At 49.4% G+C, this 20,617-nt stretch overlaps 5 protein-coding genes across 5 annotated transcripts; 4 read left to right on the forward strand and 1 right to left on the reverse strand.

Annotated features, from left to right (window-relative positions):
• Nucleotides 1-1,160: 1,160 nt before the first annotated feature.
• On the forward strand, nucleotides 1,161-1,379 carry DEU56DRAFT_705387 (uncharacterized protein; the record flags this gene model as incomplete). Its single annotated transcript, XM_041347394.1, has 1 exon — nucleotides 1,161-1,379. A coding segment is annotated over one exon (219 nt), but the record flags the coding sequence as incomplete, so codon positions are not given.
• Nucleotides 1,380-1,595: 216 nt separating this feature from the next.
• DEU56DRAFT_920214 (uncharacterized protein) lies at nucleotides 1,596-4,723 on the reverse strand (the record flags this gene model as incomplete). Its single annotated transcript, XM_041358401.1, has 9 exons — nucleotides 1,596-1,736; nucleotides 1,786-1,834; nucleotides 1,905-2,116; nucleotides 2,284-2,484; nucleotides 2,534-2,710; nucleotides 2,770-3,258; nucleotides 3,317-3,473; nucleotides 3,908-4,075; nucleotides 4,152-4,723. 9 exons carry the CDS (start codon nucleotides 4,721-4,723, stop codon nucleotides 1,596-1,598), a joined length of 2,166 nt encoding a protein of 721 aa, XP_041200804.1.
• A 204-nt stretch (nucleotides 4,724-4,927) lies between these two features.
• On the forward strand, nucleotides 4,928-8,618 carry DEU56DRAFT_920215 (uncharacterized protein; the record flags this gene model as incomplete). Its single annotated transcript, XM_041358402.1, has 12 exons — nucleotides 4,928-5,261; nucleotides 5,318-5,767; nucleotides 5,949-6,037; nucleotides 6,092-6,227; nucleotides 6,282-6,293; nucleotides 6,343-6,571; nucleotides 6,630-6,759; nucleotides 6,812-6,987; nucleotides 7,037-7,133; nucleotides 7,182-7,638; nucleotides 7,691-7,864; nucleotides 7,921-8,618. 12 exons carry the CDS (start codon nucleotides 4,928-4,930, stop codon nucleotides 8,616-8,618), a joined length of 2,982 nt encoding a protein of 993 aa, XP_041200805.1.
• Nucleotides 8,619-14,906: 6,288 nt separating this feature from the next.
• DEU56DRAFT_242135 (uncharacterized protein) lies at nucleotides 14,907-15,871 on the forward strand. The gene is made up of 3 exons (XM_041345258.1): nucleotides 14,907-15,445; nucleotides 15,501-15,700; nucleotides 15,758-15,871. The coding sequence occupies exons 1-2, from the start codon at nucleotides 15,039-15,041 to the stop codon at nucleotides 15,616-15,618; spliced, it is 525 nt and encodes a 174-aa protein (XP_041200806.1). The 5' UTR covers nucleotides 14,907-15,038; the 3' UTR covers nucleotides 15,619-15,700; nucleotides 15,758-15,871.
• On the forward strand, nucleotides 15,604-16,408 carry DEU56DRAFT_844368 (uncharacterized protein). The gene has a single exon (XM_041355103.1). The coding sequence runs from the start codon at nucleotides 15,809-15,811 to the stop codon at nucleotides 16,277-16,279; it is 471 nt and encodes a 156-aa protein (XP_041200807.1). The 5' UTR covers nucleotides 15,604-15,808; the 3' UTR covers nucleotides 16,280-16,408.
• The last annotated feature ends 4,209 nt before the right edge of the window (nucleotides 16,409-20,617 follow it).

Below are 20,617 nucleotides of genomic sequence, written 5' to 3' on the forward strand. Positions count from 1 at the left end.
GCGGAGAAAAATAGACTCGATTACATTGCATATGATGACCACAGCTCAGCGGCTATCCGACGGATAGCACTACGCTGCCATGTCTCCGCACCATGGGAATAAAAGAGGTCCCCATCCAAAAATGTCTGGCTTTGGAAGATTGCAGCATTTAGAGAGAGAATGGGGAACATGCAACAAGGAACTATTTTCGTGTACGTTTGTCGTATCTCAATCAGGGATCACAACCACATACCTAAGGTCGACGCCAAGGGGGTTCTTGTTGAGAATACAATGACAAGCTCTGCCTGCATAAGGCAACCACGTCGGCAGAGCTCGATACTGCGTTGGATACACCCGGCACCATTGGACTATCGTCCGTTATAGTCCAACACAATCCAACCATATAATAGTTTAACTCACACTGTCATTAATTTATATGTTGGGGTGTATAAAATTCAAATCTCATCGTGCATACACTTATCGGACCTCGTCGAGGTTGGGGAAGATGGTAATCCACTGCCATTCGTCGCCCAGATTGTGCACTTGGTAGGTCGGAGCAATGCAAGCAGGAATTGCAACCGCATACCTAAGGTCGACACCGAGGGGGTTCTTGTCGAGAGTACAATGACAAGCTCTGCTTGCATAAGGCAACCTCGTCGGCAGAGCTCGATACTGCGTTGAATACACTTGGCACCGTTGGACCATTGGCAGTTATGGTCCAACACAGTCCAACCATATAAAAGATTATCTGACACTGTCATTAGTTCAGAGATTGCGGAGGAAGTAAAAGCAGTCAAAGGCTACATGCCACCACCAAGGTAGGGCAGAATTATAGTATATTGCAGCTGGTTCTCGAGTAGGCGACGGCGGTTGGTCTCAACAACTTAATATTGTATTGCCACGTCTGATGGGTGTTGCAATATGTGCAATTTCGGTGACAAGCTGGCAAGTGATTGTGACTAAGCTGTCACGGTTGTGCATTTGACGGTTTCTATCCAACTAAGTCCAAGTATTCAAAGCTTGCTCATGAGGGGTACAAATGTGATGATTATTGTGCATATTTTAGATCAGATAAAGCCTTCTAATGATTTATCATTTTCGGGTCGTTTACCTGATGAGAAACGCAACGTCTAAACCGTCGTCATATATCATGGAAGAGGACAGCGGCATTAAGTAGCCAGCCACTTCACCACCATCTACATCGAATAGGCAAAGCACTCTCCCCGCGATGCCCTCATTGTCCAAATCTAGATGAAACCGTATCACACGTCCTCCTCGACTGCCCATCCTACCGCCGTCATCATCATGCACTAGTCGAAACACTTGGACGGAAAGCCTCCTCCTTGCCCCCCCTATTATCCAATCCGATAGCCACCCATCCACTCGTTCGATTCCTCAATCATCAGGAAAACCACTGGTTCCTTTTCTAACTTAATTTGTCACTTAATGACGTGAAAAGTACAATTAAGTCATTTGAGTGAAAAAGCGTGAACCACTTAATTAAGCCCACTCCATCTCTGAATTTTCGCTTATTTCACACTTATTTCACTTAAAAAACCAGAAAAAGCGGCACAAGTGTTTCATTAAAAAGCAGGCATACACGAGAAAGCAGAAAATTAAGGAGACTCTCTAATATAAAAAGTCGAGAGCCAGCTGGGGGTACAGGAAAAACGGCGGACATGTGGGGGCAAAAATGGCGGCAAAAATGATGATACAACAGCGGGATTCCACCGGCGGGTGTAGTAGAAGACAACATCCTACAATGATGAATGTCAGTTGGATGAAACCGGAATGACAAGTACTTACAAAGCATAGCACGTTCATCGTCCTCCGATTCGTCGTCATTAAGCGAGTCCTGCGGTGATTCAATGGCGTCGTTCAAGGCAGTACAAGCACGCGCCATCTGTACTGTGGTCTCTACATACCCGGCAGGCTTGCTCGAGATAGACTTCATGAATGATGTGGTGACTTTGGCCCAGCGAGCCGCTGAAAACAAAAATGGGGCATTGGTCATCTTCCCGGTGAACTTGTTGAGCACTTTGGGTAGTTTGATGACGAGTTTACCTCTGGCACTGGACGCCAATATATCCTTGACTTTCAAGTTTTTGTTTGCGAACGTTCCCAGGGCGCACTCGATCTAAAACAAAAATAAGTGCGAATTAAATTAATCTAAAATCAAACTTACTGCTGCGGCACAAAGGGCAATAACGCCCGACATCCTGATGGCCCTTGTTGCAAGTGCGTGTGTGTTGAGGTCGGGAACGTCAATGTACCCACTGATGCGTTAAGATGCGCTGTACCCACCAGCTGTAATACAAAAGGAGAACGATATGTCGTGAGGGGACTTGGCTTGTCGGGGTCCTCGAATAGGAATGCATAGTCTGCGAGAAGGTAGGCGGCAAGTTGAACAGAACCACAGTCAGAGTTTCGTGATAAGAAGTCCAGGATAATGACCAGGCCCGTCGAGCCGAAGTTACTGCGCCATTCAGAAATTCGCTGCGCAGTCTGATTACGAGTACAGTCAGTAAAGCTCAATATAAAATAGTGAACTTACAAGGGAATGAATCGCGCCGCTGTGAACAATAGTGATGTTCAGCTCCTTGAATACAGCATTAAAAATTAGCTGCGCATGAAGGAGAAGAACGTCGTCTGGGATAGTCCAGAGATCTTCATAACTTCCAGCCCATAACATGACGGTAGGAAGATACTTCTTTGCCCAGTGTTGATCTACCTGCAACGTGGCAGGTAAATCAACATTACGATATGCACTACGAGGTTTCTCTCCGGCACAGTGTCCATGTTGAGCTGGCGTTTGATGGCGTGAGTGCTGTGGGCACGTGCAGTGGATGCCCCGACTTTGATTTTTTTGGGAGGAGGTGGTTTGCTGTCAGGGACAGAAGTCACAACCGAAACCGATGTCTCTACGAGGGTCAGTGTGAGTGCGATTATATTTAGTGTCCTTACTGAGAATGTTGTGCGAAGATCTTTCTCCTTCTTCACTACCACTGGAGGCTCGGGCTCGAATGTGTCTTCAAAACCGGGGCCTTCAATATCCATGGACCAGTCAGACACCATAGACTCCTCCTCGTCATCTAAGAGGTCCTCCACGCTAGCTTTTCGCTTGAGGGTCCCGCGATTTTCGATCAGCGTGAATGGGGCCTTGGGCTCCTGCGAGTACCATTCCTGTTCTGTGAATGAAGTCACAGAATCATCCAGCTCATACGCTACCGGAGCATTAGGCTTGTCGAAGTCCACGTTATCTTTGAATATCGAGGCCACCTGCGAAACAAATAATTAGTAGCGCGCGGATACTAATGATCAAACAGTGGCTACTCACCTTCGATTTCCCCTTGCCTTGGGCAATCGTGGCCTCGCATTCCAACATATCATCAATATCATCTGCAAAGTTGCCAATGAGGTCTTCTGCAACAGGAGCCACAGGCTTGCAAATTGGAACCTGTGCATCCGAAGTTGCCGCTGTGGGGACAACAAATCTGCTGAGTAACAGTAGGTGTTGGGTCTTGCTGCCTAGCTGCTATGTCTTGAGAGACAATGTAAGACCCAGGCTTTCTTGACTAGGGAGTGCTCAAGCAGGGAGAGAGAGAGAGAGAGAGAGAGTGTGTGTGTGTGTGTGTGTGAGAGAGAGAGGGAGGGTGTCACTCCAGACAATGAGGCTAGAACTTGGTGTCAGGAGCAAACTAGTGAGCTAAGAAGCTACAACCAGAGAAGCTACAAACTGGGGAAGCTACTACTTAACCCTAGAAGGGGAGCTACCAGAATATGAACTGAATACTGCTGATGAGTGGAAGTGTAGGGCGAAGATTTGATGATTAGGTAAGCAGTCAAATGCCAACATAAACAAAGGAAAGGGGTAAGTAAGGCTAGGTAGAAACTGTCAATACAAGGCCACAGGGAACTAGTTCCCTACACCGCGGTGGAGGCAGTGCCTTGTGAGAAAATTGATGTTGGAGGCACTCGAGTTGGACATGAGGTGCTGGATGCGCGGGACATGGGTTCTGATTTCCCGGGCTTGATGCCTGAAATCCAATTGGTCACCCGGCCACCCAATGTGAATTTCTGAGTGGTAGCATTGAAACTGGAGGTGAGATTGAGGAAATACAATGTTGATTCAGTGAGGAGTAACATCTGATGGTGAGAGAAGGAAGCCTTACGGTGCTGGCGTATCTTTCCCATCAGATACACGTGCCATGTTATTGGCGTTATCACCTTCCAATTTTGATGATGGTTCGTTGATCTTCTTTTGCATGTTACTGATAGCATCCTTTATCAGCGCCTTTCCGCCTTTCTTCATTACCTTCTTCTTTTTTGCTCCTGTGGTTCCATCCTCCATGTTCTCGACGGCCTCCATGGTCTCGACAGCCTCCATGGTCTCGACAACCTCCTGGAGGTCATTTGCCTCATCAGCCTCAATGATGTTATCAGTATGATCAACACCACGCCTTACTACAGGCTTAGTCGCCTTGCGAGCCCTTGGCTTGGGCCGAACGGGGATCGCCTTTTTGTTGAGTAATTCTTCCTGCACTTTCTCCATCTCATTTTGCATACTAGCCAAGCGTTCCTGCCCTTTTTGGACCTGTGCTTCCTGCGCTTCCTTGAGGGCAAGGTCGTCGGCGGCCTTTTGCGCCTTGGTACGCCTCTTGGTCTTTGCGTCAAGCACTATCTGGCCAGGCCGAGCGGTTGCATTTGATGGACAGGTGCGACGGGGAGCGTCTTGGGTAGACATGACTGAGGAGATGAGGTTACAACTTGGGAAGTAAGACGAAGGGCAAAACCTTTGCTGGAGAGAGAAAGGCAGGCTTGGAAGTTGGGAAAACTCGTAAGCCCCCAAACAAGTATGTACACACACTAATCGGACTTTGTTACATAGTACGTTGAACTTAGGGTCATCACGCATTTTCGGCCGGCTCTTCGACTTGACTACCATCAGATGCCCAAGGCTGCTCGCAGGGACCACAGCGCCCTTCAGATTCCATGTGGGTACTTGAAATGTAAACACTACTTCAAGACTCAGGCAGGGCGCAAAAAGCATTGGAATGCTTCGCACCCAACATTCATATCAGCTCCTACCACCAGCGTCTCGCATACTGCTACAGTCGAAGATGAGCCCAAAGAACCACACAACGACTTCCTCACAGGACATGATGACTTCTCCGCAGGCTTATCTGACGCGGGTCAGGCTCTCGATGAGCCTGACAACCTGGACACACAGTTTGTGGGGCCAGGTGATAGATTATACCGCAACTATCACCCAAAACTAAACGGTACATTTCTTGGTCCTTTTCCAGCTAGTTAGAATTAACACGGGTATTTACACAAGCTCGTCCTTGTGATGCGACAGGTCAATTCCTTGAAGACGGAGCATCCCCAACGCCACCTCCAAGCAAATCGCCTGATGACTGGACTCCATACCGGGATCGCGTCAAATTCGAGACTGCCGAATTCCTGTACACGCGCAACCAGATGTCTGCCGGGGACATCAACGTCTTATTGGATCTTTGGGCTGCAACCCTCCTGAAACATAACGACAAACCACCGTTTGCGGACTGCCGTGATCTACATAAAACCATTGACAGTACACCAGTGGGTGATGTCAAATGGCAATCTTTCAGGGTCCAGTACACGGGGGAGAAGCCGGAACACAATGTACCACTGTGGATGGGTCAATCTCACGATGTTTGGTATCGAGACCCCCATGAGGTTGTTCGAAACATGTTGGCAAACCCTGACTATGCCACGGAGATGGACTACCAGCCCTACCGTTGTGTCGGTAGGGGTTGGCCAGGGGCTAGGCCAGGGGTCTGCTAGAGGTGCCAGGGGTCTTGCCTGGACCTCGAGGCAGCTAGATAGATACATATAGCGCATGTTAGTAGATAGACTGCACCCTTTCCACCATCTTGTTCCCTGTGTGTGGTCAGAGTCCCATGGCCCACTGGCCATGGCTTCCATAGTCGTACTGACTCACCGTGAGTTCTCGACTGACGACAATGAACGCCAATGGCAGGACTTCATGTCCGGCGACTGGGCCTGGGACCAAGCGGTATGTTCTCTTTTCTTGTTATATGTCGCTATACACGCTGACAATCTTTGGTAGGATATTATTTCCAAAGATCCGGATACAACTGGCTCGACCTTTGTTCCGGTTATACTTGGAAGTGACAAGACGACCGTTTCAGTGGCAACTGGCGCCAACAATTACTATCTGCTGTATGTATCAATCGGCAATGTTCGTAATAATGTCTGACGTGCACATCGTGACGCTGTTGCCATCATTGGCTTCCTAGCTATGCCAAAAAGTAATCTTCATCCTACTGCTATTGTTCTGTGCTAACTGCAGTTGAGCAGCTACGAAGGAGCATGCCTCCTGCCCGAAATATCGGAAATATCGCCGGCAACTCTTTCATTCATCTATCTCGAAGATTCTTGAGAACCTAAGACCCGCCATGACCAAACCAGAGGTTGTGCGCTTTGGTGACGGGCACTATCAGCGTGTAATCTATGGGCTTGGGCCCTACATTGCTGATTATGAAGAGCAGGTTCTATTGGCGTGTATAGTGCGCTCTTGGTGTCCAAGGTAGGTTCCTATCAGTAATTGTAATGTACCTTCTGCCTTACCGTTTTTTAATATATAGGTGTATGTCACACCGCAAAAATTTGGACTCTGAGTCGTTGTGTCGCAATCGTGACCATACCGAAGCACTTGTTGAAGAAGTAACATCTACCGATCTGTGGGACGAGTATGGGATCATCAATGACCTCGTCGTAAGTCATGGGTCTTCTTGTAGAACTGCAGTTATAATTTAATCCTTGCTAGCCATTTACAAATGACTTCCCTCGAGCTGATATTCATGAACTTATCGCACCGGACCTCCTACATCAATTGATTAAAGGGACCTTCAAGGATCATTTAGTTGAGTGGGTTGGAAAGTATCTGCTCCACGTGCATGGAAAGAAAGGAGCGGAAAAAATTCAAGATGATATAGATCGAAGGTATGTCCTTTTGTCTAAGTTCGACGTTTTAAGGCTCACGTCATGGAAGAATCGCTGCAGTTGCTTCATTCTCAGGTCTTCAACATTTTCCACAAGGTCAAGGATTCAAACAATGGACCGGCAATGATTCAAAAGCGCTTATGAAGGTAAGTTATTTCTAGAATGTCGTGACTGCCAGACTAACAACAGTCCAGGTTTATCTACCCGCCATTGAAGGTCACGTCCCAGTGGATGTCGTGCGCACATTTCGTGCATTTCTTGAATTCTGCTATCTCGTACGGCGTAATATCATTACGGAATCCACACTGGTTCAAATCCAGGATGCTCTCAACCGATTCCATCATTACCGGAAGATCTTTGAGTCCACTGGTGTTGTTCTCACATTCTCCCTCCCTCGACAACACTCTTGTTCCCATTACATCCTCCTGATCCGACTGTTTGGCGCACCCAATGGCCTTTGTTCCTCGATCACCGAGACAAAGCACATCAAAGCTGTAAAGGAACCATGGAGGCGCTCAAGTCGCTACAAAGCCCTTGGTCAAATGCTGGTGACAAACCAGCGCCTTGATAAACTTGCAGCCTTGCGCATTTATTTCAAGAGCCGTGGGATGCTGAATGGCACTTGTCTGTCAGAAACACTTCGAGCATTAAGTGAGTTTCTTGAGCGCTATCATCTTGATTGTTTACTTAAAATCTATACTAGAGCGGTTGCGGTTAAATACAGAGCCTAATGCCAACCAGCCCTATCAACCCAACGAGAATAGCATTCTGCTACTCCCCGACCCTGATATTACTATACAGGGCGACAATGAAGAGGGTGAAGTTATCGACAGCCCGACATTGGTGCAGGCCCATGTTCAGTTGGCAAAAACACCCCGTAAGCCAGCTTATATTTGATTGTGAATACCTTGTTTAATTTTCAACATTGTGCAGAATGCAATCGCGCACGAACTGTACCTGACTTATCTGTGGAACTCACCATCCCCCATCTTTACAACCTCCTCCGCCGATTTCTATTCAAACAAGTTAACCCAGATGACCAGCGGTCTCCCTTTGAAGTCCCACTTGCAAGCTGTCCTCGATTCGATGGCAAGATTCAAGTCTTCAACTCCGCATCTTCGACATTCTATGCACCTAGCGACCGCAGCGGGATTGGTGGCATGCGCCGTGAGCACATTCGTGCTTGTCCTCTTTGGAGGAATGAGGCACCGCGATATGACTGCGTGTTTGTGAACACAGATGCAGGTGTCGAAGGGATGGGGGGGATGGAAATAGCACGAGTGATGTGTTTTTTCTCTTTGACATTCGAGGCAGTTTCATACCCATGCGCTGTGGTGCGTTGGTTCGACAAAGCCAATGATAGGCCCGACGAGGACACTGGGATGTGGGTAGTGCGACCTTCGTATGATGCTGACCATTCTCCATCAGTTGGAATCGTCCACATTGATTCTATTTATTGCGCTGCACACCTCATCCCAATCTATGGAACACATACCATCCCACAGGACTTCAAACACTATGACTCGTATGATGCTTTCAGAGCATTCTATATAAACAAGTTTGCAGATCATCATGCATTTGAGATCGCATCTCAAGTAGGACTGTTTGACTCGGACTCAAATAATTACTGAAAGGCCAACTACAGACACTCTTTTGACGTGATCACATGCTCAGAGGAATGAATTACCGTCGCATTTGCCTTCAGAGGCCATCTTTGTTCGTGCCCCCTTCGCTTTGGCACACAGCGGTACTCATTCACCACCTCACAGAAGAATATGATCTGAACATGTGTGGTCCTGTTGTGCCTCCTATATTCTATCCATGCACCCCCTCATCTGCCCATGCAGTGGCACCCACCCACCGTCCTGAAGAAAATGATCCGAACAGGCATAGTCCTGTTGCGCCTCCTATACTCTATCCATGTGCCCCCTCATCTGCCTATGCATTCCCATGCAGTGGCACCCACCCATTGTCCTGAAGAAAATGATCCGAACAGGTGCGGCCTTGTTATGCCCGCCAGATCTGCCTCCAATCGAACGTACATATTCTTCACCCATCCACTCTTCCTCATTCATGCCAATGTCGTCTGCCATTCGCATGCATCTCTTGCTCGTTCAGGCTCTGGAAAACGGATACCTTTGCCACCACAACGTTCTCGCCACCGTCGACCACTCATGACAGCGCCCCGGCTTCTCGGTTTATCAACAACGATGAACGGCGTGCCCCTCCTGAATCATCGACTTGGACTTCTGTTAGTTTTTTTTCGTACTATCGAGTTTTTAAATTGAGATTTACAGCACAAAACTGCTCGTCGTCAGGTTGATATGTCAAGGCCGCCTCCTAGCGCTCCAACCCCAAAGCCCGGTGTGGGTGAGGAAAATAGTGATGCGAACTCCGTGGAGTCACAAAGATATCTACCTCGAGAGGCGAGCTAATAGATTCGTCCCTTAGGGGATTCTACTGAGGCAGTCTCTCAAATAATGAGAGGGATCAAGGAGATGGCTAGAGCCTAAGAGATGCGAAGGGCGCGCGGAAGATGCGCGACGGAAGCGCTGGAAGCGCAAGAAAGGCACTGGGGCCGCGCGGTATGCGGAAGAGGACCACTGAAGCGCAGGATGCGCAAGATAAGGAAATAGGCGGCGGCTGACAGTTGGAATGCTTCGGAGAGTATGGAATCGAGTCTTAGACTAGCCCGAGAGATGATAAACAATAACAGTGATGATATTAGAGCTTGGAGCTCGACCCGACCGAAAAACAAATGCAGAGTCCAAGTAAGGGAAAGTAATGTGACTGCCGAAATCTCTGAGTCCTCTAGATATGTAAGTTGTTACACGCGCTCTCAGGGTATTGAGACGTAAGGGAAGCGGATAGGTAGCGCGGAAGCGTAAGGGAAGCGGATGTATGTAATGCTATGTGTAAGAGACCCTGGATGTAGTCAGCGATGGTAATAAGAGTGGGAATACGCACCAACGGAGCCGGATAGACGAGACAGGACATGGGAAGACATGGGAGGATGTGCCGAGTATAGCGCCTCTATGCAGAAAGGGGTGCGCGTGTAGCGCGCGCTATGCAGTAAAGCGCGAGTGGCCGCGCAAGCCCTTTGCGACTCTATAGGCTTGCACTTGTCTAAGGATAGTGATGAGGGTGATGGTGGAATAGGGGAATACGAGCCTGTAGAGATATCACTCTCTACACCGGTATGTTTTACATGAATGTTGTTGTGACTACTGCTCCTTACTTACACCCACAGCCCCATCTCGATGGTGCCCATGACAGAGATCGTTCAACCAAGATCCTTGCTGATTCACGTCGGCAAACTGAGCATGTAGTTTCACCTGTACGCCCTCTATTGTGTGGAAATGAACTGACATGATAAGATGTGCGTCATACCTTCAGCAGCCCGAAGATTACGCCACACCATGGATTCGGGCAAGCAGCGCTCGATTCCAGCGGCCCAGAAAGCCTCTCAACCTCCTCCACAACCCCACCCTCACCCCAACCACCTCATCCACCACATCCAGTGGCACGTCTAGCCGATCTGCCTCAACCAGCTGCCGTCGCCCTCGTCCGCATCTACGGTAGACCTGCGGTGTCGTTTCCACAAGAGTTGGCGCTCGGACTAATTCCTGTTGATCACACTCGTTAGTGATCGGCCATCTACATAGCATGCAGGCCACCTACAGGATCGTGAGGGCCCATCGTTCTCACAGTTGAGCGTGTTATAGGTGAGTGGATGCTCATGTACTTACCGATATTTGCCAAATCGGCCTCTCCCGACACCTTCTTCTTTCAGACAAGCACCGCTTTATAAAGCGCGGTGCTTCTGTACCACGCACGACCTCTAGTACACCAAGGTAAGTAATGTTCACGCTCATTTATACTACATTCCAAATGACGCAAAACTACTACTACAAGACAGCTCAATGTGCTTGGCCACCCTTCTGCGAGTGGTGTGCATATTTGCCACACCTGCATGAGCGCTTGTTACGACGCTTTACCTTCGACGTTCGAACCACAACTCGGATTAACGGCGAGGATAATGGGTGACTTAGTACTACTAGTACTACTACCATTTATCACTTATTGCGTAAATACAACTTTTCTCGCTTTTTTGGTGGTCTGGACTTGTGAGCTTAAGTGTGTCTTAATGCGCTTTCGCAAAAGTCAATTAAGTGGGAAAAGCAGTGTTTTCACTTGGATTTATTCCATATTAAGGATAAAAAGTAACATAAGCAGGAAAAAGGGACCGGTGGTTTTCCTGATGCATGCAACCCAGAGATTCCGTAAAACGTTTGGTGAGATCCCGTTACCTCGTCCGCCCCCAGATCAACACAATTAGTCCTCATAGAAAAGCATCCAAACGAGAAGAACACATGCTCAGAACTCCGCCCTTATCCAATCTGTACCAACACCTATTATCCCCCCAAAATCTGTAACACCAAATTGTATCACACACCAAATATACTCAACTACACGGAATCACCGGCCAAAGAAGAGGTATCAGACGAACACAACCAAAGCCGATCGCGCATCACATCGGCCTCATATCTTGTTTGCATCCCACCCGATTCCTGTACCCGTCGCCCCAGGCGACAGAGTACGCGTCCAGACAACCATATGATAGCCTCTTATTTAAAACACGTACGAAAACTTAAAGTCATCCCATCAACAAGATGGCGCGTCTAAAACGGCCGGCGGGAACGGCGGACTGATGGGGGTACGCCTCACAACAGGGCATTCGCGCATCTGGAGATGCAAAAGGGGCACTGGGGGCCCCTAGACTAGATTGTAATGTCCTACATAGATGTACTTCTGCAAAGGACAATAATTGGATTCAAAAAAAAAAAAAAAAGTAGCCAGCCCAGGTATCGATAACAGTAACTGGCGCCCTGGTGGTTGGAGATGCGTAGACTGCGAGAACGTGTCCGTGTCATACATGGTGTGGCATGTACATCCCTACCAGGTTCTGGCGAGTTCGGTTCAGTGTCCTGTGCAATTCCATCTACATCCCACTCCAATCGCACCACAACGACAGCATGAGGCGTGCGATACCACCTGAATACATCGTATTAGAGCATGATTAAAATTATAATTCAGCGTGAATTTGATGAGAAAACGAGAAGCACAGCGATGATTGAGAAGAACGGGCCTATAACAGCGGGACTGCCTACTCGCCAGAGAAAACTGGCACAACCTTGCTCTGCGCTCAATACCCACCAACGAATAAGAACAAACCATTAGCCCACATCTTGAAAAACAAGGTCACACTTTGGTCCACTCACCAGAGAAGACTTGCTCTGCACTCAACACGCCAATGGTAGGTCTAGCGAGATAGCTGTGCTATCTTTTTCGCAAGGACACAGCTAACTCGTGGAAAGATCAGTATTGTTCTTGTCACGAACCTGAAGGTCAAGGGGTACACCAGCCAGCATACACGATGGAAGGCACAACAATCTGAGATGCATCTGTTTCTCTGCGTCCGTTGATGACGATATCTCAATTATTTGCTGCGTTCGAAGCAGCAGCGCGTTGTGATCTGTGAGTGGTCCCAGCGTTGATAATGATGGTGATATTTGTAGATACTCGACTCACCCAAGAGTGTATTGCCTGCTACAGCCGATTCGAATCATTTGTCCATTCGCGCTGGAAGTTCAGATGAGGTTGAATACACTTTGTCCTTTATAGGGAAAACTACTGAATACGAGCCAGGTGGAGATAATAGATTGCGCGTGATACATGGTATGGCATGTCACTGTCGCTGGCGAGCTGCATTAGGTTTCTGAATACTATCAAACACCTAATTCAACACACCACCGCCAGAACAGCCTGAGGCGTGCACAATTAATAATGATTTAGAATGAATGTGATGCGAATTGTGCTTATTAGCAACTGATCAAAGTCGGAATTGGTGCGGAATGTGCATCGCTAGCGCTGGCGATTTGGGTTGGGTTGCCTGTGTACCTAACTCACCAGCGCCAGAATGACAGCGTGAGACGTGCCCGATCACCTGGCTGCATTCGATGTTAGCTTTTGGTTTGGAGTGAGATGTAACGTGTACTTATCAGCAACTGAGCAGTGTCGGCAGGCTGGCAAAGTGGAAATTGTTCGGGGTCATCACGAAATCAGCGCCTGATCGTGCTGAGTGCAATTTCTTTTTTTCCATTACTAGCCATACGCACTAGGACCGCCGAATACGAACACCCTGATGACACTCATAGTCAGCATAGAATCACAAAATCTCACCCATCTGACCTTGAACGCGATGATGGTTCATACCCTACTGGGACACTAGCAACAGCGTAGCCACTAGAAAAGACAATATTATTGCGGTAGAACGCCTCGATAAAAATGAGAAGCGTGAGTTACACGTCAATATAGTCGGAGTGGGCGTCCGTGTCGCATGCAAAGCAACAGCACTGGCGAGTTGAGAGCGATCATTGTAAATCGCTTAAAAACGCTACCTGCAGCGACTCACCACGTTCAGAATGAGCTGGGTACGCGAGCACCCAAACACGTATTGCCCAACAGCTATTCAAAACGAAGCGTGGACTTATCAACGAAATGTGTCGGCGAATGAAGTCTGCAGTAAGAAGTGAGTCTGGAGCACCACAAGGATCAAAGTGAAACAACCGAACAGGGACGCCGTGGTGACCAGAGGGACAAGCACCTCCATCCATAAGTTGACATTATCTTGCCCGTCTGATCTTGGACCATACTTGAAAGCTCACAGGTTATAAGTACGGAGAGATACTGCAATGTGGAAGAGTTGCTCTGAAAAATTAAATCAAAGCGTGAGCGCTGAAACGGGTGTTCTGCCAGTGTGAGCAAGAAAAGTACGTACCTTGTCGAATTTTCATGTTCCTTAAACAAGTGTACATAAGGAATGGTAGGTTAGAGTTAAAATATAAGAGATGGACGCAACACCTGCAATGTTTAAGCATGAAAAAGAGGCGGATGGACGTGTACTCGTTTTGAATGATTCCAAGTTACCGCGTATGGTTGTGCGGCGACAAGCCATGTTTGTTTGTCGTTGTTGACATGCCGTGACTCGAAGATTCTGCAGTTTTTGAGTTCAACCGTGCCAGTGAGCGCTATAGCTAGCTTCCAGACATCGAAGTTCATACTTTTAAATTCGATCAGGCTTCATCTGACGCTCATCTGTACCCGCTCCCTCTACTTCCCATGCGGATTCGCCCATTCCTGCTTCACCCATTCTGACCCTAACCTGGAGGTAACAGACTCTCCCATTCTATAGCTATGATATGACTTCTGAATCGTGTCACACTCTGTCTCTCAGATCTCAAACGACATACACATATACACCCTCGTCCCCCTTAACATCATCTGCGTTTCTCTACCACTGACATTCCTCACGCTCACCACTTTTCTCGGTGCTCGATCTGAGCATTGCGCCTAGCACTAGGAAATTGGTGAGTATTGTAATTTATTCGCATGTCGCCAGTCGGTCCCGTTTTCGAGTGCGGTGGAGTCGGTTGTCGGGTTGTGCGCTTTTGAGAGCTATTGTAAAAACCCTTGTAATGGGTATGTGTTTTGAATACAATGCACATCATTCTCCACCCACCTTGACCTTGCGTGCACTTAAAATGTGCCATACGCGGGACGGAAACATGTCGGCTGATGCGGACCCTCTATGCTGCGCTTGTCTATGTCTCACTGGAAATATAACGCATTCATCCATCATAGGAATGCCCAAGCATACGGCGGGCAGGCCCCTACCCAAATTTAGTCCAAGTCAACTCGAATCTCAAGTCAAGGACCAGCACTGACCAACATCCCGCGGGTACGCAGCGATCTCAGATGGGACTACATCTGCGAGGCGATGCATGAGGTTAAGTTACCAGTCGCGCTTGACTTCATAGTATGGTTCTTACCTCGAACTTCGTTTGCATGGTCCCTTGTCGTGATCTCACATGTTCCACTTTACGCAGACGGAGATCACGCGCCAGACTATTACGCAGGGTTCTCATTCAGCCGCACGATGACCAAGTGCCATGTGATAGAGAAGAGAGGTGTGGAGATCTCATTCTACTATGCGTGGACCTGCTCCTGGCCATCTGAAGACGCGATGCAAGTTAGACGAGTTGGAGAGACGCACCCTTCTATTGGCGGTTGGACGGGCATATCATTCGGTGGTGTCAATAAGCACGCAATCTCTTGTTCAATATATTTATATTGATAAATCCTGTCGATTAGATTTCGTGTATACAATTTTTGGAAGCAATCAATATCCAGCAGCATACAAAAAAAAATCATGTCCGTATACACGAAGAACATGCTCAGCCAAAGGGCAAAGGAATCTGAATATTGAGATCCACCGCGTCGTGTTCAATGTTTGTTCACCAATACCTTATTCTACTCTTCACGACGGTCACGCTAGTCGGTCGTTCCCGCAGCCTCGTGGGGGATTATCCGGGCATGTTGGCCATTGTCAAATCTGGTCGGTGGAAGCATTCCTTTGTATGACACCAGGCTGTGCTCACTATGCCGCTTAGTATGGGCAAAAGGTGTGGACAATCATACGAAAAAGGAAGTGATATGTCGGAGACGCTTTGGAACGTCCACCAAACACCAAAGTGTGACATACATCTAGTCGGGGTTCCAACAGCTTAAATACTGCTACCTGCGTCCCTCTACTTCTCTTCAACATCCATCGCACTTTCCTTCCAAACATCTGCCATATAACTTGTGCATTGCGAGTTACTCTTGTACACTTTCTCCACCTTCTATCGCTCATCTTGTCCTACCACAGTATAAGGCCTGGCGCCATCAACATTACATCTCAAGCATTCTATCATTAACTATGGACCACTACGCGACTGAAATGAGCCAAAGTTCCATCCCAGGCCCGTCCCAAGACGAGCCTCAACCCCAACCCCAACGTGCCGAACCTGTGCCATTCGATATGTATGCCGATCCATCTCAGTACGCTCCACCTGGGCCGGCTCCCACAGCGCACGGAATGGAGACCGCAGTGGTCGATGCTGGTATGGGACAATATGGACAGCCCCCCCTCATGCCGGATATGACGGGGCATGTAGCCGTTCCTCCATTCGCAGCGCATTTCCCCCAGCCTCAGATGGCCCCAGGGCCATTGTACTACCATCCTCCATTTGCACCCTATTTCCCCCAGCCTCAGATGGCCCCAGGGCCATTGCACGACCCCTCCATCCCACCTCCATTGGTACCCTGTTTCCCCCAGCCTCAGATGGCCCCAGGGCCATTGCACGACCCCTCCATCCCTCCGTTTCAACCCTTTTTCCCCCAGGTGTAAGGATATGATATCCTTTACGCCCCGACCCAGCTTCAAAACAAGGCGTTCGAACTTACTAAGTTCGAACACAGCCACGTACTCACTAACGCGAAGAGTTCCACTCTTCGCGTCCGAGTACGTGGACACATTCCTTCTTAACTCTCCTTACCTACTGTACCATATGCTCGAAACCCATCATCACCGTCCTTCGCCGACTTATTTTCCATTTCCACATGCTACTTGCTCGACTCTCGGCTTAATCGTTCGGCTCGAAACACTTATATACCACGAATGTGCACTCGTTACAGTAGCAGAATTGACCCGTTGATTCCCCGCTCCAAGAAGCCTCTCAGAAAGAACGCACAGAAATCCTCTTTATACTCAGCCTAAGCTATCTATTATACTCGCAACTCGAGGCGTCTAGAACAAATTCCCCATCGAACTCATAGTCAGCCTTACATATTTGGAGCCCACCGCGAGGGGAATTGTTCTCGAACAACCCCTTGCACCCAAGTTTGATCCGTTTGATCCGTTCCCGATCTACTGATCGACCTTTCAGAATCCCGGTCCTTGATCCCTATACCCGCACGCCATATCTAAATACTACCATCCCAACGCGCAGCTACGTCTCCAGCAGAACGAGCCATCTGCGCTGGCACCCTCGAAGCAAACGTCCACCAACAAACGTCGAAGTCGTGCCAATACTTATAACGCCCTCACCACTTCCTCATCATCCACAGTACTACCCGCTTCCAACTCGTTTGCCATCACCCCAGCTCGCCCTAGAATAGAACAACGAGGAAGGCCCTTCCCTGATACAACAGACGGACCCACAGAGTCGTCCCTATCGGACGACGACCTTATCAATCTACCCCCACGCGCGAACTCACCCTTTCCTGCCATAACTGCCAAACCGACCTTCGTTCTCAGACCAGCCATATTCGACCCCGAAACACCCACAATCCCTCAAGTCCCTCCCAAAGACGCACATATCCAACCCTCTATTGCAACGTCAAACACACACCCCATTCCCAAACCCGAGTTCATCCCTCGCAAAGCCATACCCCCCAACCACGTCTTCACTGCCACCCAACCACAACCTATAATTCCCCCGCCTCTTGTCGTACCCCCACCTGCACACTCCCAAACATCCAACACCATGTCCAATGCCTCCAAAGGCATAAATGCCATGCCCGGGGCAAATTCCAGCAAGGCTCCCGCGTTCAACGGTGAAACATCCGAACTCTTAGAGTTTTTTGAATTATTTGAGGATCTGGCATCGGCATGTGCTCTCACTGACGCTGAAAAGTGTAAGACAATAGTGCGATACGTTGACATTCAGACAAAGCGTTTTTGGGTAACGCTCACGGGATACGAAAGCAAGGACTTCGCCATTTTCAAAACGAATATCTTAGCGCAATACTCAGGAGCAGCTAAGGGACAGCGGTACTCAATTCGCGACCTCGAGCGCATCGTCATCAGCAACATCGACAATGATATCTCAACCGAGACGGAACTACTACAGTATTACAGGCAGTTTCGCCCCGTAGCACACTGGCTCGTCGCCAACAGCAAGATATCTACGCGAGAAAGGGACCGATACTTCTGGCAAGGCTTACCTGCTTCTGCTCGACGAGCCATAGATCGACGACTGGAGCTTAAGGATGTCGACTATTCAAGAACAGAGGCTACTGACTTTGAAGAAGTCTTAAAAGCAGGACGTTTTGTGTTTTCAGATGACGCCTTCGATACAGACCTCAACGAGCCTATAGCAACACGAATCCGCACGATACGGGAAGCACGCGCCCCCAAAGCAAAGACCACCGTCCCATGGGATTCAGATGACGAAGAAGAAGACAGAAAGGACGCCAGAAGAGAAGTACAAACCAAGCGAGTCGCATTCACACCCCCTCCTCCAGTACCCGTCAAGAATACTATCGACGAGGTAGAAGCACTGGCACGCAAAATGCACGGCCTCGATATTGGCGACGTCGCCTACTCAGGATGTTACACCCGGCTAGTATGTCTAGCACCTGCTGCTGCGCAAGCATGGGCACCCCCCAAGTCCCGTCAACTGGTTAGCACGCCCTCTCCAGCACCAAACTCGCAAGTCCTGCCTTATCTACCCCTTCCACCCCTTCCTTCCTCTTCCAACTACTCACAGCATGCTAAGTGTTTTTTCTGCGGTGGACCGCATGTATTACGCGCCTGCCCTATCGCAGGAGACTATCTGCGCGCAGGACGAATTATCCGCGACGGGCAGTACTTCGCGTATCCCGACCGATCGCGTATACGACGATATGGAGACGAGACCTTCAAACAGGTTATCGACGCTCGTTACGCATCTCCTCACCCTGCCACTCCAGCCACAGGATCAAACGCCATCGTCCTCGAAAACCCACGACAAGAACTTCCAACGCCATCAGCACCCCCAGAAATCCCTCCTTCCGCCTTCATCTCAGAATCATACTTCCTACAGTGCGAACCCGTGACAGAGAACCACGCGGTTATCACCACCGTAGAAGAAATTGACGACGAGCAGTCAGCAGATGCGCTCGCCATCACTCGATCCAAGGCAAAGGCTGCTAAAGCCGCAGAAACCACTCCTGCAACACGTTCCGTTTCCATTCCAGCACCTGTAACTATTTCTCCAACTCCTGCAACACGTTCCGTTTCCATTCCAGCACCTGTAACTATTTCTCCAACTCCTGCAACACGTTCCGTCTCCATTCCAGCACCTGTATACACCCCTTCCTCCCTGCCAGCACAATCCACCTCCGTCGAATCCAAGAAAGAACCGGCCTTTCGGTATGAGTCAAAGGCGAACTCGCCAGACGCAGCAAAACGTCTCTACGAGACCATCCTCAGCACTCCCATCCCTCAGCTAACCATATCTGACCTTCTAGCCATCAGTCCTGACCTGAGAAAGGAGGCGGTAGAACACTCCCGCACCCAACGAGTACCAACGTCCACCACCTTACCCCCAGCAAAAACCCTCGTCACCGCTACCACCACCCCTCCCTTGCATATCGAGCATGCGACTCCCCTACGCGAAATTCGCGTGACGCTGAATGGCTCCCACTCCGAACTTGCGCTACTGGACGAAGGCTCGGAAATCGTGGTGATTCGTGAAGACGTCTGGCGAAAGACGAACGCCCCCATCAACCAAGACGCACGGATGCGCATGCAAACCGCCAACGGAGGATCGCAGGAGATGGCTGGATGCCTGGAGATGCTAGAGATAGACGTGGAAGGTATCAAGACCTGGGCCCACGCATATGTAGTACCAGAAGCCCCCTACCGTCTTCTCTTAGGACGACCTTGGCAACGCTTGGTTCGTCTCTCCAAAGCCGAGGATACTGACGACGTTCACGTTGCAGTTCACGACCCACGGGATCCCAGCAATACTCGCACCGTCAAAACTTCTCCTCGTCCTTGGCCCCATCCCTCCCTCGCATTAACAGCCTCAGTACTCTCCTCGGTTCTCCCTTCTCTCTTCCCATCCTTAGCTCTATCTACTCCGCAAATTCCCCCAACCAGCTCCACTAACATCTACCATGCCATCAAACATCCCCGCCCCACACTTCTATCTACTCCGCAAATCCCTCCAACCGCTTTGGCGACTACTCCATCGTATGGTCATCGTTACCCTTCTCCACCAAAACCCGCATATCCTCCACCCAGCACGTACATTACCCCACCAACAACACCAGATACCCCGTCTCCGAGTTATTCTACATCAACATCCCCAGCCTCAACCGCATTGCCACCAACACCACCAGGTATGGAGGACTGTACTACCCGTATAGTACCAGCCCCATCATCGCCCGGTATACCAAAACACGAGCCCGTTCCAGTACCACTCCCATCAAAACCCTCTTTTATTCCCACCTCTAGTCTTTCCAATTCCCCCTTCGCGGAATCCCTCCTCCAAGCGCACCTCGATATTGACCCGGTCCGCCGCACCTTCGCCTACAAAAAAGTTGCCAACAAGGTGAGGCCTGTGGCCACCACCATGCCAGCACACGCGCGCATCATCCGCCATTTCCCAGAGGACCCCCTTGCATCCCTTCCACCCCTTTCAACTACCCCTCCTGCCTTCACACCCGGTACTCGCCTCACCCAAAGCCGCATGGACGACCTCGGCATCTTCAAGAACACGTTCCTCCTCCCAGAAGAACGAAAGCTCGCCGCGCACGATCTCATGAACAACGAGCTTGCGCTCGCCTGGGACGAAACGGAGAAAGGTCGCTTTCGCGACGACTACTTCCCTCCAGTAGTCATCCCCACCATCGAGCACACCCCCTGGACTCACCGCCAACCTCCCATACCTCCTGGCATCAAGGACGAGGTCGTCAA

Source organism: Suillus clintonianus (assembly GCF_016758775.1).
Source record: "Suillus clintonianus strain FC179 chromosome Unknown DEU56scaffold_209, whole genome shotgun sequence".
Classification (NCBI taxonomy): Eukaryota; Fungi; Basidiomycota; class Agaricomycetes; order Boletales; family Suillaceae; genus Suillus; species Suillus clintonianus.

Bases quoted from the DNA above. Each gene is read 5' to 3' on its own strand.
- DEU56DRAFT_242135 (XM_041345258.1), top strand. From the start codon at position 15,039: ATGCGTGGACCTGCTCCTGGCCATCTGAAGACGCGATGCAAGTTAGAC. The intron at 15,446-15,500 runs GTCGGTGGAAGC...TATGCCGCTTAG, and splicing joins GTTGGCCATTGTCAAATCTG to TATGGGCAAAAGGTGTGGAC.
- DEU56DRAFT_844368 (XM_041355103.1), top strand. From the start codon at position 15,809: ATGGACCACTACGCGACTGAAATGAGCCAAAGTTCCATCCCAGGCCCG.